Source organism: Rutilus rutilus (genome assembly GCF_951802725.1).
Source record: "Rutilus rutilus genome assembly, chromosome: 10".
In the NCBI taxonomy this organism is placed as follows: Eukaryota; Metazoa; Chordata; class Actinopteri; order Cypriniformes; family Leuciscidae; genus Rutilus; species Rutilus rutilus.
Window position 1 is genome coordinate 4,136,995 of NC_140215.1, and position 25,780 is coordinate 4,162,774.

At 38.2% G+C, this 25,780-nt stretch overlaps 1 protein-coding gene across 3 annotated transcripts in view; it reads right to left on the bottom strand.

Moving 5' to 3' along the window:
* Nucleotides 1–25,780, bottom strand: part of grb14 (growth factor receptor-bound protein 14) — a gene marked incomplete at its 5' end in the record, with an annotated part of 86,109 nt that overhangs the window by 25,221 nt on the left and 35,108 nt on the right. Inside the window, one exon of one of the 3 annotated variants that reach the window (XM_084421579.1) lies at nt 10,998–11,060. The exons of the other annotated variants lie outside the window; for them this stretch is intronic. Within the exon in view, the coding sequence (XP_084277705.1) occupies nt 10,998–11,060 (63 nt within the window). Of the gene's footprint in view, nt 1–10,997; nt 11,061–25,780 lie in introns of those variants that run through there. 3 annotated transcript variants of the gene reach the window in all.

Sequence of the window (25,780 nt, forward strand, 5' to 3'; positions counted from 1 at the left end):
ACCATGGCTCTGTCCAATCACCTGCCACCGTTTATCCAGTGGGGGTGAGTCCCGCGCCGGCTGCCCCCCGCGTACACACACCGGAGGGGGAGGGGGGCAGAAAAGTCACAAGATTTGCCCCACCTTCCTATTCACACTATCTTGACAGGCCCCTGCCCTCTGCATAAATCCCAGCAAGCAATTAGAAAACTGCTGGTTAAATGCGAGACCTGACGGGTCAAGCCGGACTGAAGTTGCACAGGGTGGGTGAAGGGCGAGAGAGAGAGAGAAAGTGAGTCACTTCAGCTATGCAGTACATTTTCATGTCTTCTTCATTTATTTCATGAAATCATATTTGTTTGTTCTATTTAATCATAATATCACAGGTACAGTTCATTCAAAAAATGTGATGTTGTCATTATATCTCATTGCTGTTAAAGAAATATCCTTCCCCACTGCTGTGTAGTTTATTTTAAAGGGGTGGTTGATTATGATTTCACTTTTCTACATTTAGTTAGTGTGTAATGTTGCTGTCTGAACATAAACAACATCTGCAAAGTTACAACACTCAAAGTTCAAAGCAAAGGGAGATATTTGCTTTTAAAGAAATCTCTTTTTAAGGACTACAACAAACGGCTGGTAGAGACTACACGACATTCCTCCCGGGTTAGTGACATCACCAACCCTAAAATTTACATAAACCCCGCCCCCTGAACACGATTTATAGATCATCAAGACAAAATATGCTAATCAATGACTAGAAGATAACTACACATAAGCTACATAAATTCATTAACTAACCATTCAGAAATGTTGTCTACATGTTGTCACTTCTTCTCGAGTCTCTCCATCATTGTCTGACTCCGGTTTGAACATAAAAGGCTAAAAGTTTTAGAAATTTTCAGTGCATGTGTGTGTGAGGTAAAAGGACACAAGCTGTTGAAGCTCCGCCCCCTGTGCCGGGAGCAGCGGCTCATTTGCATTTAAAGGAACAGACACATAACGGTGCGTTTTTGCTCACCCTCAAAAAGTGACAACTTTAACATGCTATATAAAAATATCTGTGGGGTATTTTGAGCTAAAACTTCACATACACACTCTGGGGACATTAGAGATTTATTTTACATCTTGTGAAAAGGGCATTATACCACCCCTTTAATGTTATTTATACAGTATTATAGTATTTATCCATGTTTTGAATTACACATTAACATAATATTCAGTCACTGCATGGAGTGTGTGTGTGGTCGAGCAGTGCGGCGAAAAGATCATCCTTAATATCGGGTCAGAAAACAAGATGAGTAACATACGCAAATGAGCTGAGCCAAATTATCCGGTTTGGTTCCCTAAAAAGAGCCGGAATTCCCATCATGAGGAAACAGCCTATCAGTCAGGTGGATTTAATGTGCGCTATGTCACAATTTATCCGGCAAATGCATTTCCATCTCACATTATTTGCATTAATTATTTTTCGCACAAGTCAAATACCAAGCGAACATACTTTTTTTTTTGCGGATTAAGGGATTTTTTCCGTGAAATTGCCGTTTCCCTCTCTCGTTTCTGATGCGATCCTATAAAATGCACATAAAAACAGGGTGATGGAAACATAGCTATTGATGTCAGTTCCTGAATGACATCATCCTCCAGGAAATTACATCATTCTGATGGGGAAAAAAACCCCAGCACAGACAAATATGCATTTAGGCCCTGTTTACAGCTGGTATTAAGTTGCATTTTGGTTGATCGGCTCACAAGTGAACGAAACAAGTAAATGGCGTCTAAAAGGTTTTGAGCTTGTCCACTTTCAACCACTTCCAGAGGTAGTCGAAAAACGCATTTGACCAGATTGTCATAGCTTAAACGCTCATGTGGTCAAACGAGTTCGAACAGCCACAAAAGACCGTCTACTCTCTGTCTACTGACCTAATGCGTAAACATTATAGGAAGAGCGCTAGCCAGACGGGATTTAAACTTTGTCGGCTGGAGAACCAAGTTTGGTCTGAAGATGAAAAACACACCAAGCACAATGTTCTCTCACCATTCCTGATTTCTAACACTCACTCACAGCGTTCGTGATCTTTCGGCTGTCAGAGCAGAAACTAAAGCTGATGCTCTCCGTATGTTTTTCCGTGTCTCCAGTCGTGTTCATATGTATATTGAGCGAGTTATTTTGAGTTATACATTTACCCACACATAGACCCTTCCCTCGAAGAAATCAGGACAGAAGTGGTTGAAAGTGGACAGAAGAGACAGATTAAAACACCAGGTGTAAACGGGAATGTGTCTCCCTCGTCTACTTGTGATCCGATCAACCAAAACGCATCTTAATACCAGGGGTAAACAGGGCCTAAGAAAATAGACTTTAAAATTACACTGTTTGAAAAACATGACTTATAATTCTGAGTAAAACAGGAGATTGAGTTAGTGAAAATGTAGTATGTCAGTTGAAAAGGGCATTAATGATGAATAATGCACATTTTTGCATTTAAAAACACAAGAAAAACAAGGGAAAACAAATGACTAACTTTGGTCATAAGTCATAAAGCTTAAGTGTCTGAGCTTGACCAGATCATATTCGTTGGAAGTCTAACATACCCTTTTATTAAAATAGTTTCTTAAGTCAAACATATTAATTTCTTCAAAGTCACAGAGTGAAAGGTCCTGCAGAACAGGAAGGACCCTGTAAGGTATATGGATGGGGGTTGAGAGCGAGAGAGAGTGTGTGAAAGGCAGATTGGTAGGAACGAGGGAGGACACGCCAGTCCTCTTTCAGAGAGGAAAAGGAGGTCAATGCTGCCCAGCAGGGGCGGGGCTAGCAACCCTTTCAGCCAATCACAGCCTCCCACAGTGACATCATCTCCAAATGAGGTAAACGATCCACTGTTTAATCAGTAAGAGAGACCTACAAGACACACACACACACACACACAAAAAAAGACAGAGAGGAGGAGGAAAACCCCTCTCGAGGACTGGCTCTATAAATCTCTCTGACAAGCATTTACCAGACCTAACCTGTTAAAGTCACAAGGTAATAAAACGAGCAGGGTTTTGACGTCGCTAAGTTATTAAAACAAGTCGATTCAGATTTAAACTGTGTGACTTGTTTATAATGCCAGATTCACTTTATCGCACATGTGCCTAATATTATTGTGAATATTATAATCAATACAATATGCTCGTTTGAGCCTGAGACGGTATTGAGATCTTAGCCCACTTTTATAGGACAGGAACAGTATGAATGCAAAGGAGTTCACTTTTTATTCCACTTAAAATAGTTTATTTTGCGAACATCCTGCATATTTATTCAGCGTTTATATACATTTCCTCTTGTAGGGCGCTGTAGGCACTCTTTAACTTTACCGTCTATTACTCATTTACCTTTAAGGACTGTTTATATTTACTCTGATAAGGAGCAGCAAGAACTGCTATTGAACTGAACTGAATCAACATTGAATTGACTTGAGCTGAAAGACTACACTATTGCTGTCTGTAGAGCTCCTTATAACTGAACTGAACTCGTTTCATAATTGATGAACTTTACACAAACACTGATCTGAATCAACACTGAACTGATGTAAGCTGAATAATGACACTACTGTCTTGCTACAGCTGCTTTACAGCAGATTTTGAATGTCTCATTATTCGAAAAAGTTTGCATGTCAAGTCAAGTCCCCTTTATTTATATAGCACTTTTTACAGTACAGATTGTATCAAAGCAGCTTCACAGTGGTAAGATGAAAATAATACAACAAAGTTTGTTTCTAGAAGAAAATTCCGTCATCGTCCACCTTAAGAAAGGCAGATCAATAATATTGTTGAATATTAAATGTCAACAATGTGCATCATAGATTCTGTTATTTTCCTGTTTATTACTGTGAAGCTGCTTTGACACAATCTGTGTTGTATAAAGTGCTATAGAAATAAATGTGACTTGACTTAAAGTTGCAGTGAAACAAAAGCAGCATCAGATCTTTTCTCCCATATTGAGATGCATTTCGAAGATTAATAGATGATCCAAAAAGAAATAAATGTAGGGTGGGGTTCTATGGTTCTATGAATGGGTCCTCCTCATTATAAACAAAGCATTTACAGTATTTAATCAAGCTCCAAAAACGGCTCTTTTGAATATTGTGGAAATGTGATGTCACAGGCAAACACATTTGCATATGCCCGCCTCCAGAGTCAGACACTGACGAATAGTTATACATCCTCACACCATAGACACCTCACACTGGCATTCAGTCGCTTAACGGCTGACATTTGCCTACACTGGATGTGAGCGTCGCGTCAAAAGCAAATAAAAGCCATTATAATCACTGATGCTGTCTACAGATGTGATGTCTGACTGAGTGGATGTGGATGTGAAAAGTGGATGGTTTATTTTAATGGCGTCCCGGATTACGTCTGAGGATTTTATGTTTGTTCGGAGCATTTTGTTCTGCAATTGAGGCACCGTGTAATGGAGAGTTCGCAAAGAAACTTTTGTCGAAATGAATGAATGAATGAATGAATGAATGAATGAAGCAGCCGACTGTATTGAATCTGACAGCAGCTGCAGCATAAACTGTAAGAAAATGATTTCATAATGCTTTATCTGTAAATGACTGTTTCATATGGATGGTTTTTATAACACACTCATGTGCAATAGCAAGGGGGCATTGATAACGTTTCCTATGCAATGACATAATCGTGGCTGTTTACTCCCATTAAAAATGGATCAGTTCAGACAGAGGGTCAGAATGTTTTTTTCGTTTTATATATATATATTTATTGCACGGCTTGATTCTGATTGGTCAATAGCGTTATTCCCAGATAACAACCGCTAAAAACAGATAACGCAGGCTCATCTGGGTCACTGAAGTCAGCAGTGCAATACTATTGCTAGGAACGTTTTTTCTACGTGGAAGTTTTGCGTTTGGTGAGCTAATAAAATATGAAAACTCTGTCGAATCAAAATTTTGTGTACAGTTATGTAATTATGCCATCCAGTATCTTGTCTCGCTCTCTCTTGTTTCATGCAAACGCAGCTGCTGCCATTTTGTGACTATTGTTTTGTACACTGTTGGATTGTGAGATACAGACAGATGTGATTTGAAAACAGTTTAATCTGAAATCAATATATCTTATCCCCATAATTATTTATGTGGCGAAATGCTGTGTAATAAGTGATATGAATGACTGTATACCGTATCTCTTAAATGTACGTTTAGTCTGAAAGCAACGGCTCTCTCCGCGGAAGCTTTGCGTTTAAAGACATAATAAAATATTTCAACTCAGATCAATATTTCGTGTAATAAGCAGGATAATGTACATCCAGCCGGTGGTTCTCTCAAAATAACCCTCTTCAGGCTGATCAAGACCTCATCCTGCATCATCCTGTCCGGGGTTATTTTGAGAGAACCACCGGCTGGTTGTCAATATCCCTTACATATATCGCATATCTATGTTTTTTTTTTTTTTTTTGCAAAAACATTTATTAAAATTGTAACTGAACCTCAAGGAACATATTAAAAATCCATGTCATGACCACTTTAAAGACGGGAGCAGATGAATCCTGCATCACCAGACAGAAGTCACCTTTACAGGAAGGTACAGTTATGACATTCTGATGAACCATTACAAGGTCAAACTTCATTTTCTTTTCTTTTTTATGCAACATATGCACGGATGAATTGTTTACCATAAGATCTACATTATGCATTTAGAAAAAAAGATACGGTGTGTTTTCATATCATGTCGACTCTAAAATCAATGAGGAAAAAATGTTTGCAGGGCAATGGAAAGGGGGGGAAATGCAAGGTTTTGAGACTCGTGCTAGACGCGACAAAAGATGCAAGATAAAGATGTCAATCTAGTGCATGAATAACAATGGAAAAGCAGCACTGTAGAATGCAAAAATGCATTCTGAATCAACAGACCTGGTACACGCAAAATTTAGAAAGAGCCATTTTTTACTTTAAAGTGAATTGTATTCAGACCACTGTTTGATTTGCTTTAAAAAGGTCTGCGTTTATTCAGTGCAAATCCATGCATAACATTGAGACTTTACAAAGATTTTTCTCATGCAAAGATTTGTCAGATTTTCTAATGCAATTTAGGAATGACAGGTGAAAGGTTACTATTAACCTTTAGTGAACAGATAAAATAATTTAAAACCAGCATGTGAGACTTGCACACACAATGAACTATCAGCAAACATTCGTTTGGATTAGTTCAAAATAAAGTCGATGTGGAGGTGTGTGTTTCCGAGTTAAAAAAACCTTTAAGGAGAAAATGCAAGTTGGGGCACACTACTCTAATCTCACCTGCACTAAACTATCTCAATTGTTTCTGCTAGACGGAAACACGATTAAATGTAGTTTAAATGGAGACTTTGCTGAAGTCTCCTGTTTCTCAGATTTAATCTTACACGTGTCTCCTTTTACAAGCGATCATCTCACTGTCTCAAATTGTGCTTAGTTTCAGCAAGATGCCAAAGTCTGCAATAGATCCTCAAACATTTCTCATCAAACTCTCACAAAACAATTTTTTTCCACATTAATCTGACTCATTTGTGTCCATTTTTATTGTGGGGAATTTTAGGAGAAACATGTGAGATGTACTTCAATGAAACACTCAAGTCTCCTTGTGAAAAACGGTTCTAGTTTTTCATAAAACAAAATACTGCATGCATAGCCTTTGCTTTATGTTGGAATAAAAAAATAAAATAAAATAAAAAACCCAGCACAATGCTTTCTTCCATCAACAACACAATAACATAAAGTATAGTCAAAATTCACACATACAAATTAGTTTTCGCCATTAATTTTAAATGGCCCAACCTATCCCGCTAAGCCTGGGATTCTCACTAGTAATTCTAGATTCTGAGCTGGTTCATGTGCGCTCGGCTCATAAATATTGTGACACGACTAAAGACAGCATGAGACTCGCTGGCTCAAGGACGGGAACATAAAGAGCCGATCAGCAGCCTGAATGAACCTTGAACTGCTGTCCTGCAGCTGCAGTGCTATCAGAAACACAGAGATCTTCACATCTACCTCGCGTTCCTTCCATCCATCATCCATCCATGCCGCTTTATCTCGTTTGCATCAGTCAATTCACACATTTACTGTACTAGTCTTTTCCATTTCTGATGCATTTGCAGATATGTGATCTTCACTGTGCTTTTAAAAAGCAATGCTTTCATTACCCATGCATGCATACTTGTAAAGTTACATACAAAGTCACTTCAAAATGCTCAATATATTTGACGAGAGCAAAGTTTAGACAAAAATAGTATTCTGCTTGCTTTATTTATGATTAAATGTTCAATGCACACACAGTACGCAACACGGTGTGTTGACATTGACAGCGGATTGCAGTGACAAAGCTACCAGAAGTTATTTATTTTCTCTCTCTTTTTTATTAATAAATATCAATATCAAGAACTAATGTAATTATTTGTGCAGAGACAATACTTTTTAGATTTTTAATCAACTTAACCAGAACAAAGTGCCTTTAATTAATTAAAAAGCTGACATAAATCAATCAATAAATAAACAAATGAATAAATAGAATCAAATTAAAACTATTGCTACTAGCTACTGTATTTTGAAAGATTAGTGAATAAATAAATAAACAAATAATGTGAATCAAATTACAACTATTTAAACTAATTTGAAACATTTGTGAATAATAAATACAATTAAAACTATTGAAGCTAATTTGAAAGTTTAGTGAATGAATGATTAAATAAATGAATGAATGAAGAAATACATAAACAGAATCAAATCAAAACTATTGAAGCTTAGTTAATAAATACAAATAAATGGAGCTAATGTAAAAGTCTTAAAATATTTATTAACTTAAATAATTATTAAATAAACAGTTAAATGAAATAAATAAATACAACCTTTAAGGTCATCTGAGTTCGGTGAGGTCACCGCTGCTGAACAGCATAAGAAGTCTTTCAGTGAGTGTTTGCTATTTGGGCAACATGAGTGACAGCGACCTTTGGAAATGTGAGAAGTTGAGCAGAGTTTATGCAAATGAGCTGCACGGGGTTCCTACACATTTTCCATTTCAATATTCCATGGTTCATACAACATTAAATTCAGCTTTATATGTGGTAGTACAGTCATCTATACATAATATTTAGGGGTTTGTTGACAACATACAGAACCCCTAAAATAAAAAAATAATTAAAAAAATAAAAATATACAGACTTTTGTCTGCACAAGAGAAACTTTTTCATGCCCTTGACAAACTATTCACATACGCACGCTTTTTTTTTTTTTTTTTTTTTTTTTTGCATGCATACGCATTACAATTTCTAGTTTTATATACACTCTAATAAATGCTGGGTTGTTTCAACCCGACTTTGGGTCAAACATAGACAAACCCAGCCGTTGGGTTAAAATTTTTTAATTACTTTTTTAACCCAACGTTTGGGTTTGTCCATATTTCACCCAAAATTGGGTTAAAACAACCCAGCATTTTTTAGAGTGTATACTTTAACATTTCCATGTGCTTCACTGCCATCTTACTATATGAAGAAAATTAGAGTATGGATGCACATGAATTAATAGAGATCTATTTGCTCAAAATTGGGCTTTCCTTAGTATAGTACCTCTAATATCAAGGCCTAATGTCCAATTTAACGCATCCTCTGTGGCGGCGGAGAAACCATGACACGAAATGGGCTGATGGCTCAATATGGCTGTGTGCATTGTCCTATTTGCCAAGTTCAAGGGTCTAAAAAAAGACTGGTACTGTAAAATAAAGTGTTGAAAATGTGGCTATCGTTAGGGCAGTGTGTCATATCTCAAGGCCTTAGGTCTGCTTTAACACACACTCTGTGGCGGCGGAGAAACCACACCGCGAAATGGGCTGATGGCACAATAGCCGTGGCTCAGTGTGCATTGTCCTATATGCTAAGTTGCTAATATGCATATTTTTTTATTTTTGCAAAGGTTGTTTTAGAGGCTCTGTAATACAGTGCTAAGAATACTATGAGAAGAAACCATTTTACACTTATAACCTGCATTTTTGCATAATGAAAAAGTGCATCTTGAATTCATTCAGTCGTGTTTGACAATCAGTAAAGAATCACTAAACAGCTTTTTCTATTCTAGAAAACTAAATAGGGGCAATAGTCTGGAAATGCAAATATTTTTCCATACTCTGCTTTCTTTTTTCCATACTTTTCCAGACCTGGAAATTCCTCAAATCAAATTCCATACTTTTCCAAACTGCGTGGCAATGTCATTTAGACAGTGTTTCAAAGGCAGAATGTAAAAATAATTCAACTTTTAAAAAAAGCAACTTGTAAAGTGTCCGCACACAGCCATACAGTAAAAGTTGAAAGGTCTTTAGTAAAGTGTGCAGTTGGCATGTTTAATGTTCCTGGCACTGGATTGACAGGAACTAAAACATAAACCCTTCAGGTGGTAAAACATTTTGAAGAGGTTAAAATGTAAACCCTTTTATTTGCGCTAGAAGCACATTTACATACCTGCATACCTATGAATACTAATGAAATCACTCACTCTGGCGAGTAATATACTTGGCATGTATCATGTGAACAGCCAAACTAATTCCCATCTCCACAATCGTGCATATGAAGATCTGCAGAGACCTCCAGCATTGTGCTCGACCTTTCCTCAGCTCCCGCACAAATGTCATTTTATCACCGTGGCTTTTCCGAGAGCACTTCCACAAGCTGTCAGATTGGCAGTATTTTCAGCAGCACACTACAGTCAGGCCATTGTTTAACTCATCTCAGCCCGTCCGGCTGAGTGCCGAGAGTGTGTCTTTTGGCAACGGATACGGTGATGACGACAACGATGAGGAGATAGGAACTGTTCCCCTGTCAGTGACATTTACAGGTGTTTAAAACAATGCTCTATATTACAAATGCAACAAAAAAAAAGAGCTCTGTGTTCATATAAAACAAGCTATAATATGCAGTGAACTGGATCCACTTCCAAAAGTGATTTTCCAGGGAATGTTGCAACATCTTTTGAAATAAATGCAACTTAATGGTTTTGGATACAAAGTTGTTGTTTTTTCACATTAGCATCAGTGTTGTGAAACTCATCAAAAAACAAGAAGGGTTTCGATGTATTAGCAGGGGAACATAAGTTTGGACACACCTGCTTATTCTTTATTATGATTATTTTCCACAACTTATAACAATAGTAAACGTAAATAACACATATGGAAAGATGGGAATAAGGTAGTGACCAAAATAAACACGAATGAAAACCTGTTAATGTTTGAGCAGATTTTTTTGGCTAGATTCCAGCTTTAAACTATCTAGATCAACCATATATATATATATATATGTGACCCTGGACCACAAAACCAGTCACATGGGTCAATTTTTTGGATATTGAGATTTATACATAATCTGAAAGCTGAATAAATAAGCTTTCAATTGATGTGTGGTTTGTTAGGATAGGACAATATTTGGCCTGGATACAACTATTGAAAATCTGGAATCTGAGGGTGTAAAAAAATCGAAATATTGAGAAAATCTCCTTTAAAGTTGTACATTTATGTTCATGATTGTGCTGCATTCACTCACAAAAATAAATGTTTTATATATTTACAGTAGGAAATTAACAAAATGTCTTCATGGAACATGATCTTTACTTAATATCCTAATGATTTTTGGCATAAAAGAAAAATCTATAATTTTGACCCATACAATGTATTGTTGGATATTGCCACAGATATACCCGTGCGACATGTGACTGGTTTTGTGATCCAGGGTCATATGTACTTTTTTTTTTTTCTTTTTTTTTTTACTTTTGATCGAAATGAGAAACATAAATTCTGTCAAATGTTTTCACACTTTTCACTGTAAGTGTTCGCCTACTAAATACACAATGAGAAGTTATGACCGAGGGTTTTGTCTGCAACCTCTCCACTGAGGAATTACACAATGTTATCGTTCAAATAACGATTAAACCTCTCGCATTACCAATTAATGTAATGTTTCTGTAAAAAAACACATAAATAATAAATGTTCATACCCTTTTCTGCAGGCAGAGAGGCGTGATAGCGGGCAACGTGACTCTTCTGGCGTGGAAATTCATTCTTCTGTCCTCGGCACGGATCACCTTCAGATCTGCTGTTTCTCTGAGTGACCTTTATGTGTTAATAAACAGCTGTAGCCGTGAAGTTATAGTTAACGTTAATGTCTGCTCTTTTAAATCTTTGATAAAACTCTGGAGTCTGCTTTCCGTCCGGAGACGCCGTCCGTGTGAGACTCGCAGAGAGATGCGTTCTCCTCTAGACTCATCCTTCTGTGGCCTTGGGAACTCGGAAAGTGTTTTTTTTTTTTTCTGCAGAAAAAGCTCCACATTCTAATAAAAACTCCTGATAAAATAGCCCGCAAAAAGGAGTATAGTTAGAACATCAGGGAGGTCTGAGAAAAACTATAACTTTATCTCACGGCAAATGATGTGACCTCCACTGCAGATAGTCTCCCAATAAAGAGCTGAGGACAGCAAAAACTATTCCTGGCTTTGTGAACATTAAGAGTTATTTGGTGACATTACAACCCTAGTGTTACAGGGTTAACCAGCCCTCCAGGACAAGGCGCTTTTAGAGTGCAGAAATCCCACGACGCATCGACTCCTGATCAGACTCCATTACAACATTCATATCAACTTTCATACGCTTTCATATGAACGTCCTCATCAGGACGTGGGAAGATGTTTTTCTTATTTCTGTTAACTAAACATTGACTAAATGATTTCATGATGCAGGTAAAACTTAGATCCAGGCTTAAAGAACAGAAAAAATTAATAAAAAATAGGAGCTAATCTGAAAGACTAGTAAGTGTGTGAATGAATAAATAAATAAATAAATAAATAAATAAATACATAAATAAATAAATAAGAGATTTGAAATAAAACGGTTTCATCTAATTTGAAAGACTAGCAAATAAATATACTGTATATATAAATAAATAAATAAATAAATAAACAAAAGCGAATATAAATCAAACAATTTAAGCCAATTTGAAAGACTAGCAAATAAATAAATAAATTAATTAATGCGAATATAAATAAAACAATTTAAGCCAATTTGAAAGACTAGCAAATAAATAAATAAAGCCAATTTTAAAGACAAGTAAATAAATATATATATATATATATATATATATATATATATATAAAAATAAACAAACAAGTGAATTTAATTAAAACAATTTAAGCTAATTTATAAAGCAAATAAATAAATAAATACATACACGAATAAATAAACAAATTAATTATAAATAAAAAAGAGATTTGAAATAAAACAAATGAAAGACTAGCAAATAAATAAATAAATTTGAAGCTAATTTAAAAGACTGGTAAATAAATAAATAAATAAATAAATGCAAATATAAATAAAACAATTTATGCTAATTTGAAAGACTAGCAAATAAATAAATAAAATGAATGAATAAATAAATGCATGAATAAATAAATAAATAAATAAAACAGTTGGAGCTCATTTAAAAGCAATTAAATGTATTTAGTAAATAAATAAATAAATATAAAAATATAAATAAATAAATAAAAACAACTGAGGCCTATTCATAAGGCTAATTTCCAGTGCCATGCTCTGAGCTACAGGAATCACTGTATTGATAGCTAGGCCTGTCATGCATTGACGTCCTCTCTTGTATGAAGTTCTGTACTGAAACTGACTGTGTAACTCTTTTACATTTCTGTAGGTGAAAGTATCTCATTGAGAAGGAAGAGCTGACATGAGCTCAAAACTGCTGGAGAAGGAGAGGGAGGTGTTATCGAGGAGTCTCAAGTTACATGCATGCGCATGCAGAAAACACAAGACTGACAAACACTGCGAGGCCTGTGCTGTATGAATTATGACTGCACTGATATTGACAATCTACTGATACCGATAAGCAATAAAGGCATATATTGATGACCAATACATGGCCAATATTAAAGGGATAGTTCATCCAAAAAAGAAAATTTGCTGTTTGCTGAGGCTGTGGATTACAGGTAATAATGTTGCAAATAATGTTCAGTCTCTTGCACTCGAATGTCGTACGATCGTATGCTTCATATGACCTCAATATGTCGTCAGGAGTCAAGGGTATTCATTTTGTTTAGCTAAAAATATTCCAGCTAAAATGACAACTACTGTACATCTTGGATGGCCTGAGGGTGGGTAAATGAACAGTACATTTTCACTTTTGAGTCAACTATTAAAACTCACTAAAATAAAGAGTTTGTTTGCTTACAAGTGAGTTTAGGCATCACAACATTATACAGCAGGGTTTCCAAATATGAAAATAAATAAATAAATAACACATAAAATAACAAAATAAAACTAAAAACTAAAATCAAATAAAAGGTAAAGTAAATTAAAGTAAATAAAAGAAACAAAATGCCTCTCCTGTCTTTTCTTTGTGACGTACGTCCAATCAAACTCTCCAGTAAACAGGTTGTGTGACATGCCCTCATGCTCAAAAACCATGAACAAAACTACACAGGAAAAACAACAACAATAACCCAGATTATGGGTTACACGGGTTCACTTGCAATTCAAATACACATGGGTTTTGTGTGGTGAATTATTGGCTTTCAAGAGCATGAAAATACAAATTTCATTATTAATTATTAAAAACGGCTGCCCTTTGTCACCGGTTCTGTTCATCATTTTTAAGGACAGAATTTCAATGCGCAGCCAGGGGCCGGAGGGTGTGTCCGGTTTGGGGAACACACGATTTGGTCTTGTCGTGTTGACCTCATCATGTCAGGACCCTCAGCGTGGGACGGTTTGCAGCCGAGTGTGAAGTAGAGCTGTTTTAATTTTAGTTTTAGTCTAGTCTTTGTGTCAAGCTGTCATTGTAGTTTTTATTAGTTTTAGTCACGTTCATACTCTTTTTAGTCTAGTCAAGTTTCAGTCGACTAAAAGTCTGAGCATTTTAGTCTTATTTTAGTCAGAATTATCCATGACTATTTTCGTCTAGTTTTACTGATGACAATTTTATGTTTTAGGATTACTGATGACAAACTGATGACATTTTAGTCTAGTTTTAGTCGACGAAAGCTGATGACATTTATTCTATCTTTCAATGAAAATTGTATTTTAGTCTCTTTTTAGTAATGCAATTCTATTTAACCCAGTCAATATAGTACAAGTACCTAGTAGTATAGACGAACCCATTTCAAACAAGGGTATCTTATTATATTATTGTTACCTTATAGACTCAAGGATACATCCATTCCAGACACGGAAGACGCTCTGATTTGAATTTACAACATATTTATTTTACCAACCAAACACGAAGTACACACACTTGTCTCTTAAGAGCCCCTTTCACACAGAGATTCCGGAAAATACACGGATAAAGTGACCCGGGATTTGACCCGGGTTCATTCGATTTTGGTTCATTCACACTGCCAGTGATTTTCCGCAATCAGAAAGTGTGTTCACACACAACCCATAAAAATCCCGTAAAGACACGTGACATTGATGTGACGTTAATGTCTCAGCAGCGTCTTAAGTTTGCTGATGAGCTGCGATTTCCGCGCTTGTGCATTTTTTACTCTGATTCGATCATGAACTTGCGCATTACGTACCGTTTCACAGCTGGCGAACGATCCCGCGCTTCAGCGTCATCACTACGACACGGCATTATTACGGCTTTTGTTCACACAGCGCGCGTTCCGGGACTGAACACGGCAATGTTACTAGGTCCCCAACCCGGCATCGATCCCGGCAGCAATCCCGGGTCGTGTTTGCGTTCACACAGAAGGCACTCTGGCAATTTTCCGGCAATTTCCCGGGTTCAAAGCGCTGTGTGAAAGGGGCTAAGGTGTGTGGTGTTTTTTTCCTGTGATTTTATGGCCGCATTTCTCCATCTTTTTCTCCCCACACATTCCGGTTTCTTTTCCACTTTTATGTAATGAACGTTTTTTCCAAATGTCGTTTCTTCTTTTTCTCCCAAAGACGCAGCCCCTGAAGTGAGACACGGGAAACAGAAATACTGCAAAATAATAATAATAACGCGACTAAACGAGACGAAATAACGTTATAACATTTCGTCTCGTCTCGTTTTGGTCAACGAAAACGAAGAGACATTTTAGCATAGTTTTTATTTTGTAAACCACATTTGTGACCCTGGACCACAAAACCAGTCATATGGGTCAATGTTTTGAAATTGAGATTTACACATCATCTGAAATCTGAATAAATAAGCTTTCCATTGATGTTTGTTAGGATAGGACAATATTTGGCCGGGATACAACTATTGAAAATCTGGAATCTGAGGATGCAAAAAAATCTAAACATTGAGAAAATCCCCTTTAAAGTTGTTCATTTATGTTCACGATTGTGCTGTATTTACTCACAAAGATAAATGTTGTATATATTTACGGTAGGAAATTTACTAAATATCTTCATGAAACATGATCTTTACTTAAAAAGAAAAAAATCTGCATTTTTTGATCCAGGGTCACATTTAGTCTCGGTTTTATTCGTCAACAATATTGCATTATACATTTAATTATATTCATCGTCACATGACCAGCATTTACGTTGCGTCTCGACTCGGTTTCGTCACGTGATAAAGGTTCGTTGACGACGATATTTAGTCATAATTTTCGTTGACAAAAGTAACACTAGTGTGAAGCGTCTGGGATGAGGATCAGCACCTCCAAGTCCGAGGCCATGGTCCTCAGTCGGAAAAGGGTGGCTTGCCCACTTCCGGTTGGTGGAGAGTTCCTGCCTCAAGTGGAGGAGTTCAAGTATCTCGGGGTCTTGTTCACGAGTGAGGGAAGGATGGAACGAGAGATTGACAGATGGATCGGTGCAGCTTCTGCAGTTACGCCGTCGATGAAAGGTCTGTCGTGGTGAAGAAGGAGCTGAGCTGCAAGGCGAAGCTCTCGATTTACCGGTCGATCTACGTTCCTACTCTCACCTATGGTCACGAGCTGTGGGTCGTGACCGAAAGAACAAGATCCCGGATACAGGCGGCCGAAATGAGCTTTCTCCGCAGGATGGCCGAGCATTCCCTTAGAGATAGGGTGAGGAGCTCGGTCACTCGGGAGGAGCTCAGAGTAGAGCCGCTGCTCCTCCACATCTGTTCCGGATGCCTCCTGGACGCCTTCCCGGGGAGGTGTTCCAGGCGCATCCCACCGGGAGGAGACCCCGGGGAAGACCTAGGACACGCTGAAGAGATTTCAATGAGAGTCTCCCTGGCTGGCCTGGGAACGCCTCGGTATTCCCCCGGAAGAGCTGGAGGAAGTGTCTAGGGAAAGGGAAGTCTGGGCGTCGCTGCTGCCCCCGGATAAGCGGAAGAAGATGGATGGATGGAATATTTAAAACCTTCTACAGTGCTGAAAAACCCACCATAACATTATAGAAAAGAAAGAAAAAATAAAACATTTGTAAAAGCACAAGTTTCATGTGGGCTGTCGTGTCAGGCGCTTTGATGGATTACTTCTGCTGTTTAATGTCTTTCAGAGGTCAGTTTCACCAGCGCATAACTTGCATTTAATGGCTGTATTCTTATCTCTAAATGTTAGAAATTCAGCTTGTTCTAACAGCAAACAAGTCTTCAAAGAATTCACTGAGTGAGCACATCTTTTCTAATATTACGATGTAAAATATCATGCTTTTTGAACCCAATTTGAAATTTTCCCATGTAGACTATGTCATATTAATACTTTTGCATATTGTTGGGCCTATGCAATTTGCAGTAATATTACTTGTTTTAAAGACATTTTTGTACTATTGTACAATAAACATTTCTAGTACTGTGGTTGAGTCACCACTCCATGTCCAATATGTGAAATCTGATTCCTGAAGCAAAACCATTTGAGAACCAGAGATGTGTTCCTCACACCATCCCCCATAAACACACACACACACACACACACACACACGTATTCTAACACCATCCCCCATAAACACACAAACACACACACACTCAGTTTTCTAATCCCACTCTCACTTATCAAGCACAATATCTGCAGTCAGACTGTGTTCATCCAGCATGTCCACACAAGCTCCACGAGCTGTTAAGATCAGGACAGGATTCCATCATTCCCTCATCCTCCACGGCACTGACCAGAGACAGAGAGAGCGAGAGCGGCTCGGTGTCTTTATCAGCTGTGGGCAGTGGTAGCTCAGACAGCCAGGCGCTACAACTTATCACAGAAATGGAGAAAAAAAATACAAATAATAATTGAAATGACTGAAGCTACTGATAAGGCAGTCTCTTCGATTCTCAAAACACTGACCGACTCAGACACAGCGGCCTTGACCGTCCCTGAGAGCCAAACAACAGAGCAGTGTGGTAGAGCTGGTGATACACACATCGACATCTTGCTCATTCAAACCACACACACACACACTCACCGGTCACTTTATTAGGTACACCTTGCTAGTACCAGGTTGGACCCCCTTTTGCCTTTACACCTTCTTTAATTCTTTGTGGCATAGATTCAAAAAGATGCTAGAAACATTCCTCAGAGATTCTGGTTCATATTGTCAAATGAAAGCATCACGCAGTTTTGTCAGCTGAACATCCATGATGTGAATCTCCTGTTCCTCCACATCCCAAAGCTGCTCTACTGGATTGAGATCTGGTGACTGTGGAGGCCGTTTGAGTTTAGTGAACTCACTGTCATGATCAAGAATCAAGTTTTGATTCTATCAAGAGATCATTAGAGCTTTGTGACATGACACGTTATCCTGCTGGAAGTAGCCATCAGAAGACGAGTACAGTGATGAAGGGATGGACATGGTCAGCAACAAAGCTCAGGTCGGCCGCGGCGTTTAAACGATGCTCAGTTGGTACGAAGAGGCCCAAAGTGTGTCAAGAAAATATCCAACACACCACTACACCAGCAGCCTGAACCGCTGATACAAGACGGGATGGATCCATGCTTTCATGCTGTTTACGCCAAATTCTGACCCGACCATCTGAATGTTGCAGCAGAAATCGACACACGCTTTTCCAGTCTTCTATTGTTGGTGAGCCTGTGTAAATTGTAGCCTCAGTTTCCTGTTGTTCGCTGACAGGAGTGTCAAGATTCGCTTCAAGATTCAACGTGTTGCTTGTTCAGAGATGCTCTTCTGCAGAGTTACTGTTGCCTTAAGGCCGTGTGTCCACCAAAAGCGTTTTTAGCCAGCTGAAAACGCCTAGCTATGGGCGCTGGAGAGCGTTTTGGCAGCGCAGCATTTTTTTCAGTTGAGACGCTTTGCTCGTTATGATCAGGAATATCCACGAAAGTGTTATTAATATCTAATTTCACAGATCGTTTGTTTCTGTGTTGTTTCTATATAAAAATATCGATAGATTATAAAGTATTTTAAATTATTTTGTTCCATTATTATGCTTGTTGTTGTCATCTGTTGACGTTGTACAAGCAGAATGTGTTGGTTGGTCGGTGTGGTAATAGTCCCGCCCCTCCTCCACTGTGATTGGACAGCTGGGTAAAAAGTGACAGTGATGAGCGCTGCGTTTTACCCAAAGTTGAACATTCTTCAACTCTCGGCGACCTGTAAAAAACGCAGAGCGATCAGCGTGAAGAAAACGCTCAGCGCATCGTTACGCTCATGCCGTTTTAAATACGCGGCGCTCCCATTGAAAACGATTGAAAAAATACGCCAGCCGCGTGAAAAAACGCTTTGGTGAACACTCAAAAAACTCTAGCGCTCAAAATCCACATAGAAAACTAAAAGTCATTGCAGAAAATGACACCACCATCATAAGCAATATTGGACATGTCAAGATGTCATCTTGCTTCTCAAGTAAATGTATCTATATTTAAGAATATTAAGATATTTGTGCAAAAAAAAAAAAAAAAAAAAAGAAGTAAGAAAATCCCTTATTCCAGTGTAGTACTAATGATGCTTACCCTAACAAACACAGTACAAAGCAGTCTCGCAGACACTGTGAAGGAGTGTAAAACGCTGAGAGGAGAATCTGGGGCAGATTCCAGCTGAGATTCTTAAGGCCTTGTTCTGGATGGCAGTTCTGGGATCATGTATCACGTCTCCAGACATGTGTAGGACACGCAGGCTTGCCGGAGCGGGACACAGATAGCCCCTCTCTCTGAGTCATGAGCTTAAAGCGTCTGCAGGCCATGTGTCTGTCTGCCGAGAATCCACAAAACTGCAGCGTGTCTCTCTAGACGGGTCTTTTTCTCTCTTTTCAAGGATCTTGTTTCACTCCCTCTCTTCTTAATGATGGCTCGACCATCAATTGTCATTCACAAACCTCCTTTAAGACGCTTCTTGCATCTTATGAGCACTAGTTTATTACAACAAATAACCAAACCATTTGGTTAAACTTTATTTTAAGGTGTCATTGTTGCAGTGTAATTATATATTTAAGTAATATTAAGAAACTACATGAATTTACTATAGGGTTAGGGTAGGATTAGGATTTGGTTGAGGGTTAGTTGCATGTAATTATGCAGTATTTACTGTTATTACTATGGTAAGTACATGTAACACATGTAACAAGGACACTGTAAAATAAAGTGTTACCAACCTTCTTCTAGCAAGTAATAGCATAACTGTAGGTTGCTTATTTTCGACAAGCAATGTTGTAATTCAGTGCATTAATCAGAATGCATTAATTAATCTATGTATTTTACTTAAAGTAACAACATGTAGTTTTTCAACCTTCATAATATATTTCCAAGACCCTTGTGATGGTACATCGACTTACAATAGGTTGAATGAGACGTCTGCCAGAGCCTGACGGGGTCTGTATCGCTTTTACTGGCACTATGTAACTTCGGGGTGCGGGTAGTAACCAGAGCTCAAAAAGAACTACAAAATTCGACTGCTTTACGGCATACGTCACTTCGCCAATCACTTCCTCAAATTCGGCCGTGACAGGCCAACCAGCGCGTTTGTTTTCGTGCGTGTGTTTTCGTCATGGCTGAAGCAGCAGCGAAACGTAAGAAGTCCAAGGTTTTGTCGGAGTAGAGTCGGAAGAGGAAAAGGGAGAGTGATAAACTGAAAGGCAGGACGAGGATCAATATTGGTCGAGCGTTTGCTCGCTGGCGTGAGCTTATCGTCAGACCGATGCTGACTTGGCCGTCATGCTGTTGAACTAGTAAGTAAATTGCTTGCATACTATCTTTAGTTTTTCTAATCTGTTGTCTGCCTGGCTACGTTACGGAAACTATCTGGTCCTCCATTTATCTTCATGAATCAGTTAGTAGATGAGCGAATTATCAATCTGGTAGCTAGTAAACACTAACATGCTAGTTTTAGATGGTTAGGATGCTATCGCTATCATTCTCGTTCAGATTTGAGCATTGCAATCGACATGCAAATCGCAAAAGTTTGAGTTAAAATGTTTAGTCTACTAAACATGTATACATTTTGAAAGGAGGAAGATTAATAATATTATCATTGCCCATATGAAAAAAAACCTGCATGCTTCATATACAGTAACAGCCCGTTCTCATCCCAAGTCGTCATATACTGACGCTTTCAAAATTTCTTCAATATCTGACGCACAAAGCACCCTTTAGCGTCCATATGAGACGCATAACCCTACCACAGACCTAAACCTACCCATAACCGAAGCGTCTCATATTGACGCTAAGGGTGCTTTGTGCGTCGGATATTGAAGAATGTTTGAAAGTGACGATTTGGGGATGAGAATGCGTTGACAGTAACCGTAAATCATTTTACGACAGCGGTAATGGACAATTCCGCTTCCAACCTGTAGGGCGACCGCAGAGGAAAAGTTCCATGTTGTTGCTTTAATAAATAGTTGATTAGCCTATTTTAAGGACCAAATGCTTTTTTACAATGTTTATTTTGTTTACACTTTTGGTTTATTTGCACATATGATGAGGTGGCCTGAAACCGATCTGAGAATATCAGAACCCGTGTGGTTTTTTGCAGTTTTAGGCCTCATTCATATGTGGGTCATATATCCGATCTGTGCACATGGTTCAAGTGACCCAAATCCGATTTTTTCTTCCCATGTAATGTAAATGCGGCCATTATGTCTATGGAAAGTCTCCATAAAACATGGAAACCAAACTGTATGAGTGTGTGTGATATTAATAACTAAATAACGTCAATTGAGAAAGCAAACGGTGAAAAGAAAGATGAAAAACATATAATTGAAATATATCTTTGGAAATGGTCTTTCTTGTCAATATAATGTTCCCTTGCTGAATAAAACACCCCCAGATGCGTAGAATCACTGGACCTTATTCACAGAACACGAGCAGAACCATGTCGTGTGCAAATCGTTCATAAAATCATTCTTTAAAATGGTTTTATTAATGTTTTGCACAGATATTTGTTCAACTAGTGTTGAATGGTCATGAATGAGGCTCACTGTGTGTAATTAAACACGAGCGGTTTTCTCACTGCACGCATTGTTTTCGGCACGCTGGAGCAAAATGTCTCATTTACATGTGAGCGTTACTCTCCAAGATGTGCGACGTGAGAAAGGGGAAGTACAGTGAGCGGGAACACGCCTGGCCAAGGAAGACACATCACGTCTGTTTGCGCTTAAAGTGCTTGAAAGGAGAGCTGGGTATTCGCAAAGTTACATTCTGTCTTGGGAAGACGAATTTAGCCAACTCAGCAAATAAAGCAAGGCCAAACGGTGGTGCGCAGAACGAGGGAGCGATAGCATTTATGGCTAATAATACCTTGTCCGTTGCCTTGAAATATAGCAGCATGTTCCAAGTCAGTGTCGGGGGAAGGAGTAACCCCTGGTCCTTGAACTATAATGGGCAGTGTTGAGTCGAGCTGAATGAAGCTGTAATTTGCTCAGCCGTGGTTCAGGCTTACATAATGGCTATAAGACGATATGAGCCAGAGTGCCTTTTTAACTATTACAGCGATAAGAGAGATGAGAGACGAGAAGCTGAGATAAGACTTCTGATGGACAAATCGCCTGTGTTCTATAATGTACGTGGAATTATATATTCAACACACAATGCCATGAATATGTGTTACAGAAACTTAAACGGTTCAAAATTAACATGTTGTCATCATTTGCTTCTCTCACAACAAAATTGCCAAACACAACAAAATTACTAAAATGTTAACTAAAATAAAAACTAATTCAATTTATACTATACAAATAACACTGGTATGAGCTTTAGCCATTTTAATTTTTAAAGTGCCCCATTACGTAATCTTAAACGTTCCTAATTTAGTTTTTGAGGTCTCCTACAATAGCTTTACATGCATCCAATGTCAAAAAACACATTCATATTCTCATAATATACATTGCACATCACCTAATGACTCAAAGAGTCTGAAAACGGAAGCTAAACGCCTATTACTAGATCTGAATGTCAGCTCCAGATCTTCCTCAACGCTTGATACACAGAGATACGAACAGTAACGATGGAGTGGGTTTTTACAAATATCAATTCCAGCACGAGTCCTCATCCTTTTGAAATGCATCCAAGTGGATTTGCAGCGCTGAAAATAGCGTCTTCTCAACACTTCGTCAACACGAACCAAACTCTTCCAAACTCTTTCAACTACAGTGTTTGAGGGCGGGGCAAAGTAGACGTTGTTCGCAAGCAGCCAATGAAAACCATAGGCTGGCATTATGCAAATTCGTTATATTGTTATGTTAGTTTGTAACAGGAAGTGAGGCTGGAATTACTGGAATTCTTTCTTTTAGGAGACAATAACTTTATTTGTCGTGCACTTTGATCTTTAAAACTTTTACATTCACAGAGAGCTACATTACACACTGCATGAAAAGTAATATTCAGAAAAGCAAAATAGAGGCACTTTAAACTCAAGAACGGACCATAAAAGTACTACACCAGTAGTCAATTTTCTCCTCAGCTATCACTCTGCAATGTCAATATTGTGGTCACATATAATTAAACCTGTTATCAGTCATGTGACATGCAATGGTGGACAGTAACAAAGTATTTTTTACATTTAAAATTTTTACACTACATTCCATAAAAATATAGTTCCCATAAAGTCTCAATACAATATCATCATGTTGAACATGTTCAAAATTTGCATTGAATGATTCAGTTGTGTATTCGATCGCATCAGTAGTTGACAACTCATTAAACTGATCTTGTCCAACTATAAAAATAAGTCAAAAGCTGGGAGAATTGTGATCTCCAGTGCACTCATTTTGTGTTTTAAAGAGGCAAGAAAACAATAAGGGGGTATTATAATGCTGAATAAAAAAAGCATATACTTAAAGGAAAAAAAGGGTGAGTAAATGAAGTTTACTCAACCTCTTTTGCTTTTCTATTCGCAGGGTCTTTTCAAAAAGTTCTCTGTGTTTTGACACAGAAAACCATCATGCAGTTGAAGACTATCATTGTCCAGATCCCTCTTCATGGAACATTCACTGTGGGGTATAAAACAGTTTCACTGCATATGGGTCAACTGGAGTGTGAAAACGGATCAGGGCCGGTGTCTGGGAGAGGTTAGCGAGGCCGAAGACGAGAAGAGGGCTCTGAGACAGCACTTCCAACTCTATGAGCCTTTGTCATGTAAATGTACCATGACACTGCAAGCACAGAAGTGCTTTCTCACGACTGAAATAGCTTTTAAAGACCACGTAAAACAAAGCCGTGCCAATGGCCAGGGCCTCTGGGCTCAGCTGCTAATATAAAAAGCATGGGACGAGGCTCCGTTTTACATCAGTGCAATTAATCTAGGACTTTTGTGGTGAGATGCTTTTCTTGCAAAGTGGCAACAAACCATGTGCTCTGAAGCGAAGGCCTTGCGGGTTTGATATCGGTAAAATGCTGCCCTCTTGATGCCAGTGGCAGCCACGTGCATCATGCCCACCTAGAGGCACGTTTATTGCTCCTTCTTTGGCAAATCTGACCACAGTTTGAGACATTTTGAGATCTCTTCTGAAACTCTAAAGGAGACACGTGTGAGATTCCCGCGGTCTTATTCCTCAGGAGAAACATCTGAGACGCAGGATGCTTAAACAAAAGTCTCTCTCACTGGTGTGTAGGAGAAACAAATGAGATATTAAAGAGATTTTTTTTCTATGCAGGCAGAGCAAGAGTCTTTAACAAAGAACTTCAGAAGCATTGAATTTACAAACAAATCAGATGACTGACAAATCTCCCACATTTCTTTAAATCTAAAAAACCAATACTCTAACACAGACAAGAGGGAATCATTAGCGCTGGGGTGAAAGGGGGCGGCTGGGACAATGATTCAACACTTTACTCAAGCTCTCCACATCTATTCATCAGAGTCTCAGGGCAGTGTCTGGGGGCAGGGCAGGGCAATGATGTCATCGCTTTCTGCATGCTGACCGTGTGACTCAGACGTGCTGTCAGACAAACAGCTGTGCACACTAACATTCTCCTTTTGTCCCGTGTGGAGCAACGTCTCAAAAGACCTGCCAATCAAATGACCCCGGGACACAGACCTGTACAGGACCTGACCCTTCGCTAAGCCCCGCCCCTTTGGTTACTAAGCTTTTCAGACCGTCGCATAGGAATTAATTCAGTAATGTGCTTATAAAGTGATTATAAAGTGAATTTGATACATCAGGCTTTTATGGCTCATACATTATGAGAATATGGAGCTCATAACTCAAGGAGGAAAAAACACCTCAATTTTATTCAGAGGCCCAAAAACACCTTTTTAATCAAATATTATTTGATATTTATCAAATATTTATTGAAAATATTCCAATTTTATTCAGAGGCCCAAACTGAGCCAAAATATGCAATTTGGTGCAGTTACAAAAAAGTGAGATGAAATTCTGATAAGCTTGTAATGTAAATCAATGAGATCTTCATAATAGTATAACAGATTACTTATACAAAATGCATATACAGTAAATATCAATTGTCAGTATAATGAGTTGTCAGACCAATAATCAGTAAAATTATACTTAAATGCTTAGTTTTATGATCAAAGCTCTGTAGTTTTTATTGTGGGGGCAAAACATATAATGTAATGACAATGATGACTGAGAAATGAACAAATAAACATTCCTTAAAAGCCTGATGATCATATTCGATACTCACATTTGAACATGAATTTTCTGTAAATGTTGTATGGATAACCAAAACAAAAGCTGATTCGGTCCAGTAAGTGTTCATCTTGAAGCATTACAAACGATATTAAAGTCATTCTTGCATTTACTCCATAATAATCAGTAAAGATTTCACAGAAAAAGGCATGCAATAAAAAAAAGTACCTGGCTGAAGTTGGACATTTTAACTAATAATACCAGCAACTTGCTAAAAAAAAGTATGAACTATCAATCAGACGACAGAAGGCATGTAGTAGATTGTGTGCAGCAGGTTTTTCAGCAGTTTTGATCATGTTGATCATTTAGAAATTACATATCAAATATGAAACAGTAGGATTTATAGGGTTAAAATACTGAAACACAATGATCCTCCATAGATTTAAAAAAAGAAAAAACTCAGAAGAATTGATAAAAGTAATAATGCAGGACAGGTACAATTGGTCAGTAATGTTTTAAAGGCAGGGTTTAGCAAAGGGTCAACTGCACCAACAAGACCTCAGGAGGTCACCGAAGCTTCACAGCTGAAGCTGAAGTATCCCCCCTCCCCTAAATCATCCAAAAACAAATCCCACATAATCCCATCAGCGCACTCAAACAATAGCAGGCCATGCACTGGAGAATTGCAATCAGCGGCTAATGCGGTGGATCAGGTAACAAGACCTGGATTGTATCTTGTAAGGACACTTCAATGCCAAAAAAAGAAGAGTTCGCACAATCAAGCTCTTTAGATGATGTGCTAGAGCAGTGATTCCCATTTTGCTTGGTTTGTTCCGCATAGGCAGAATAGGC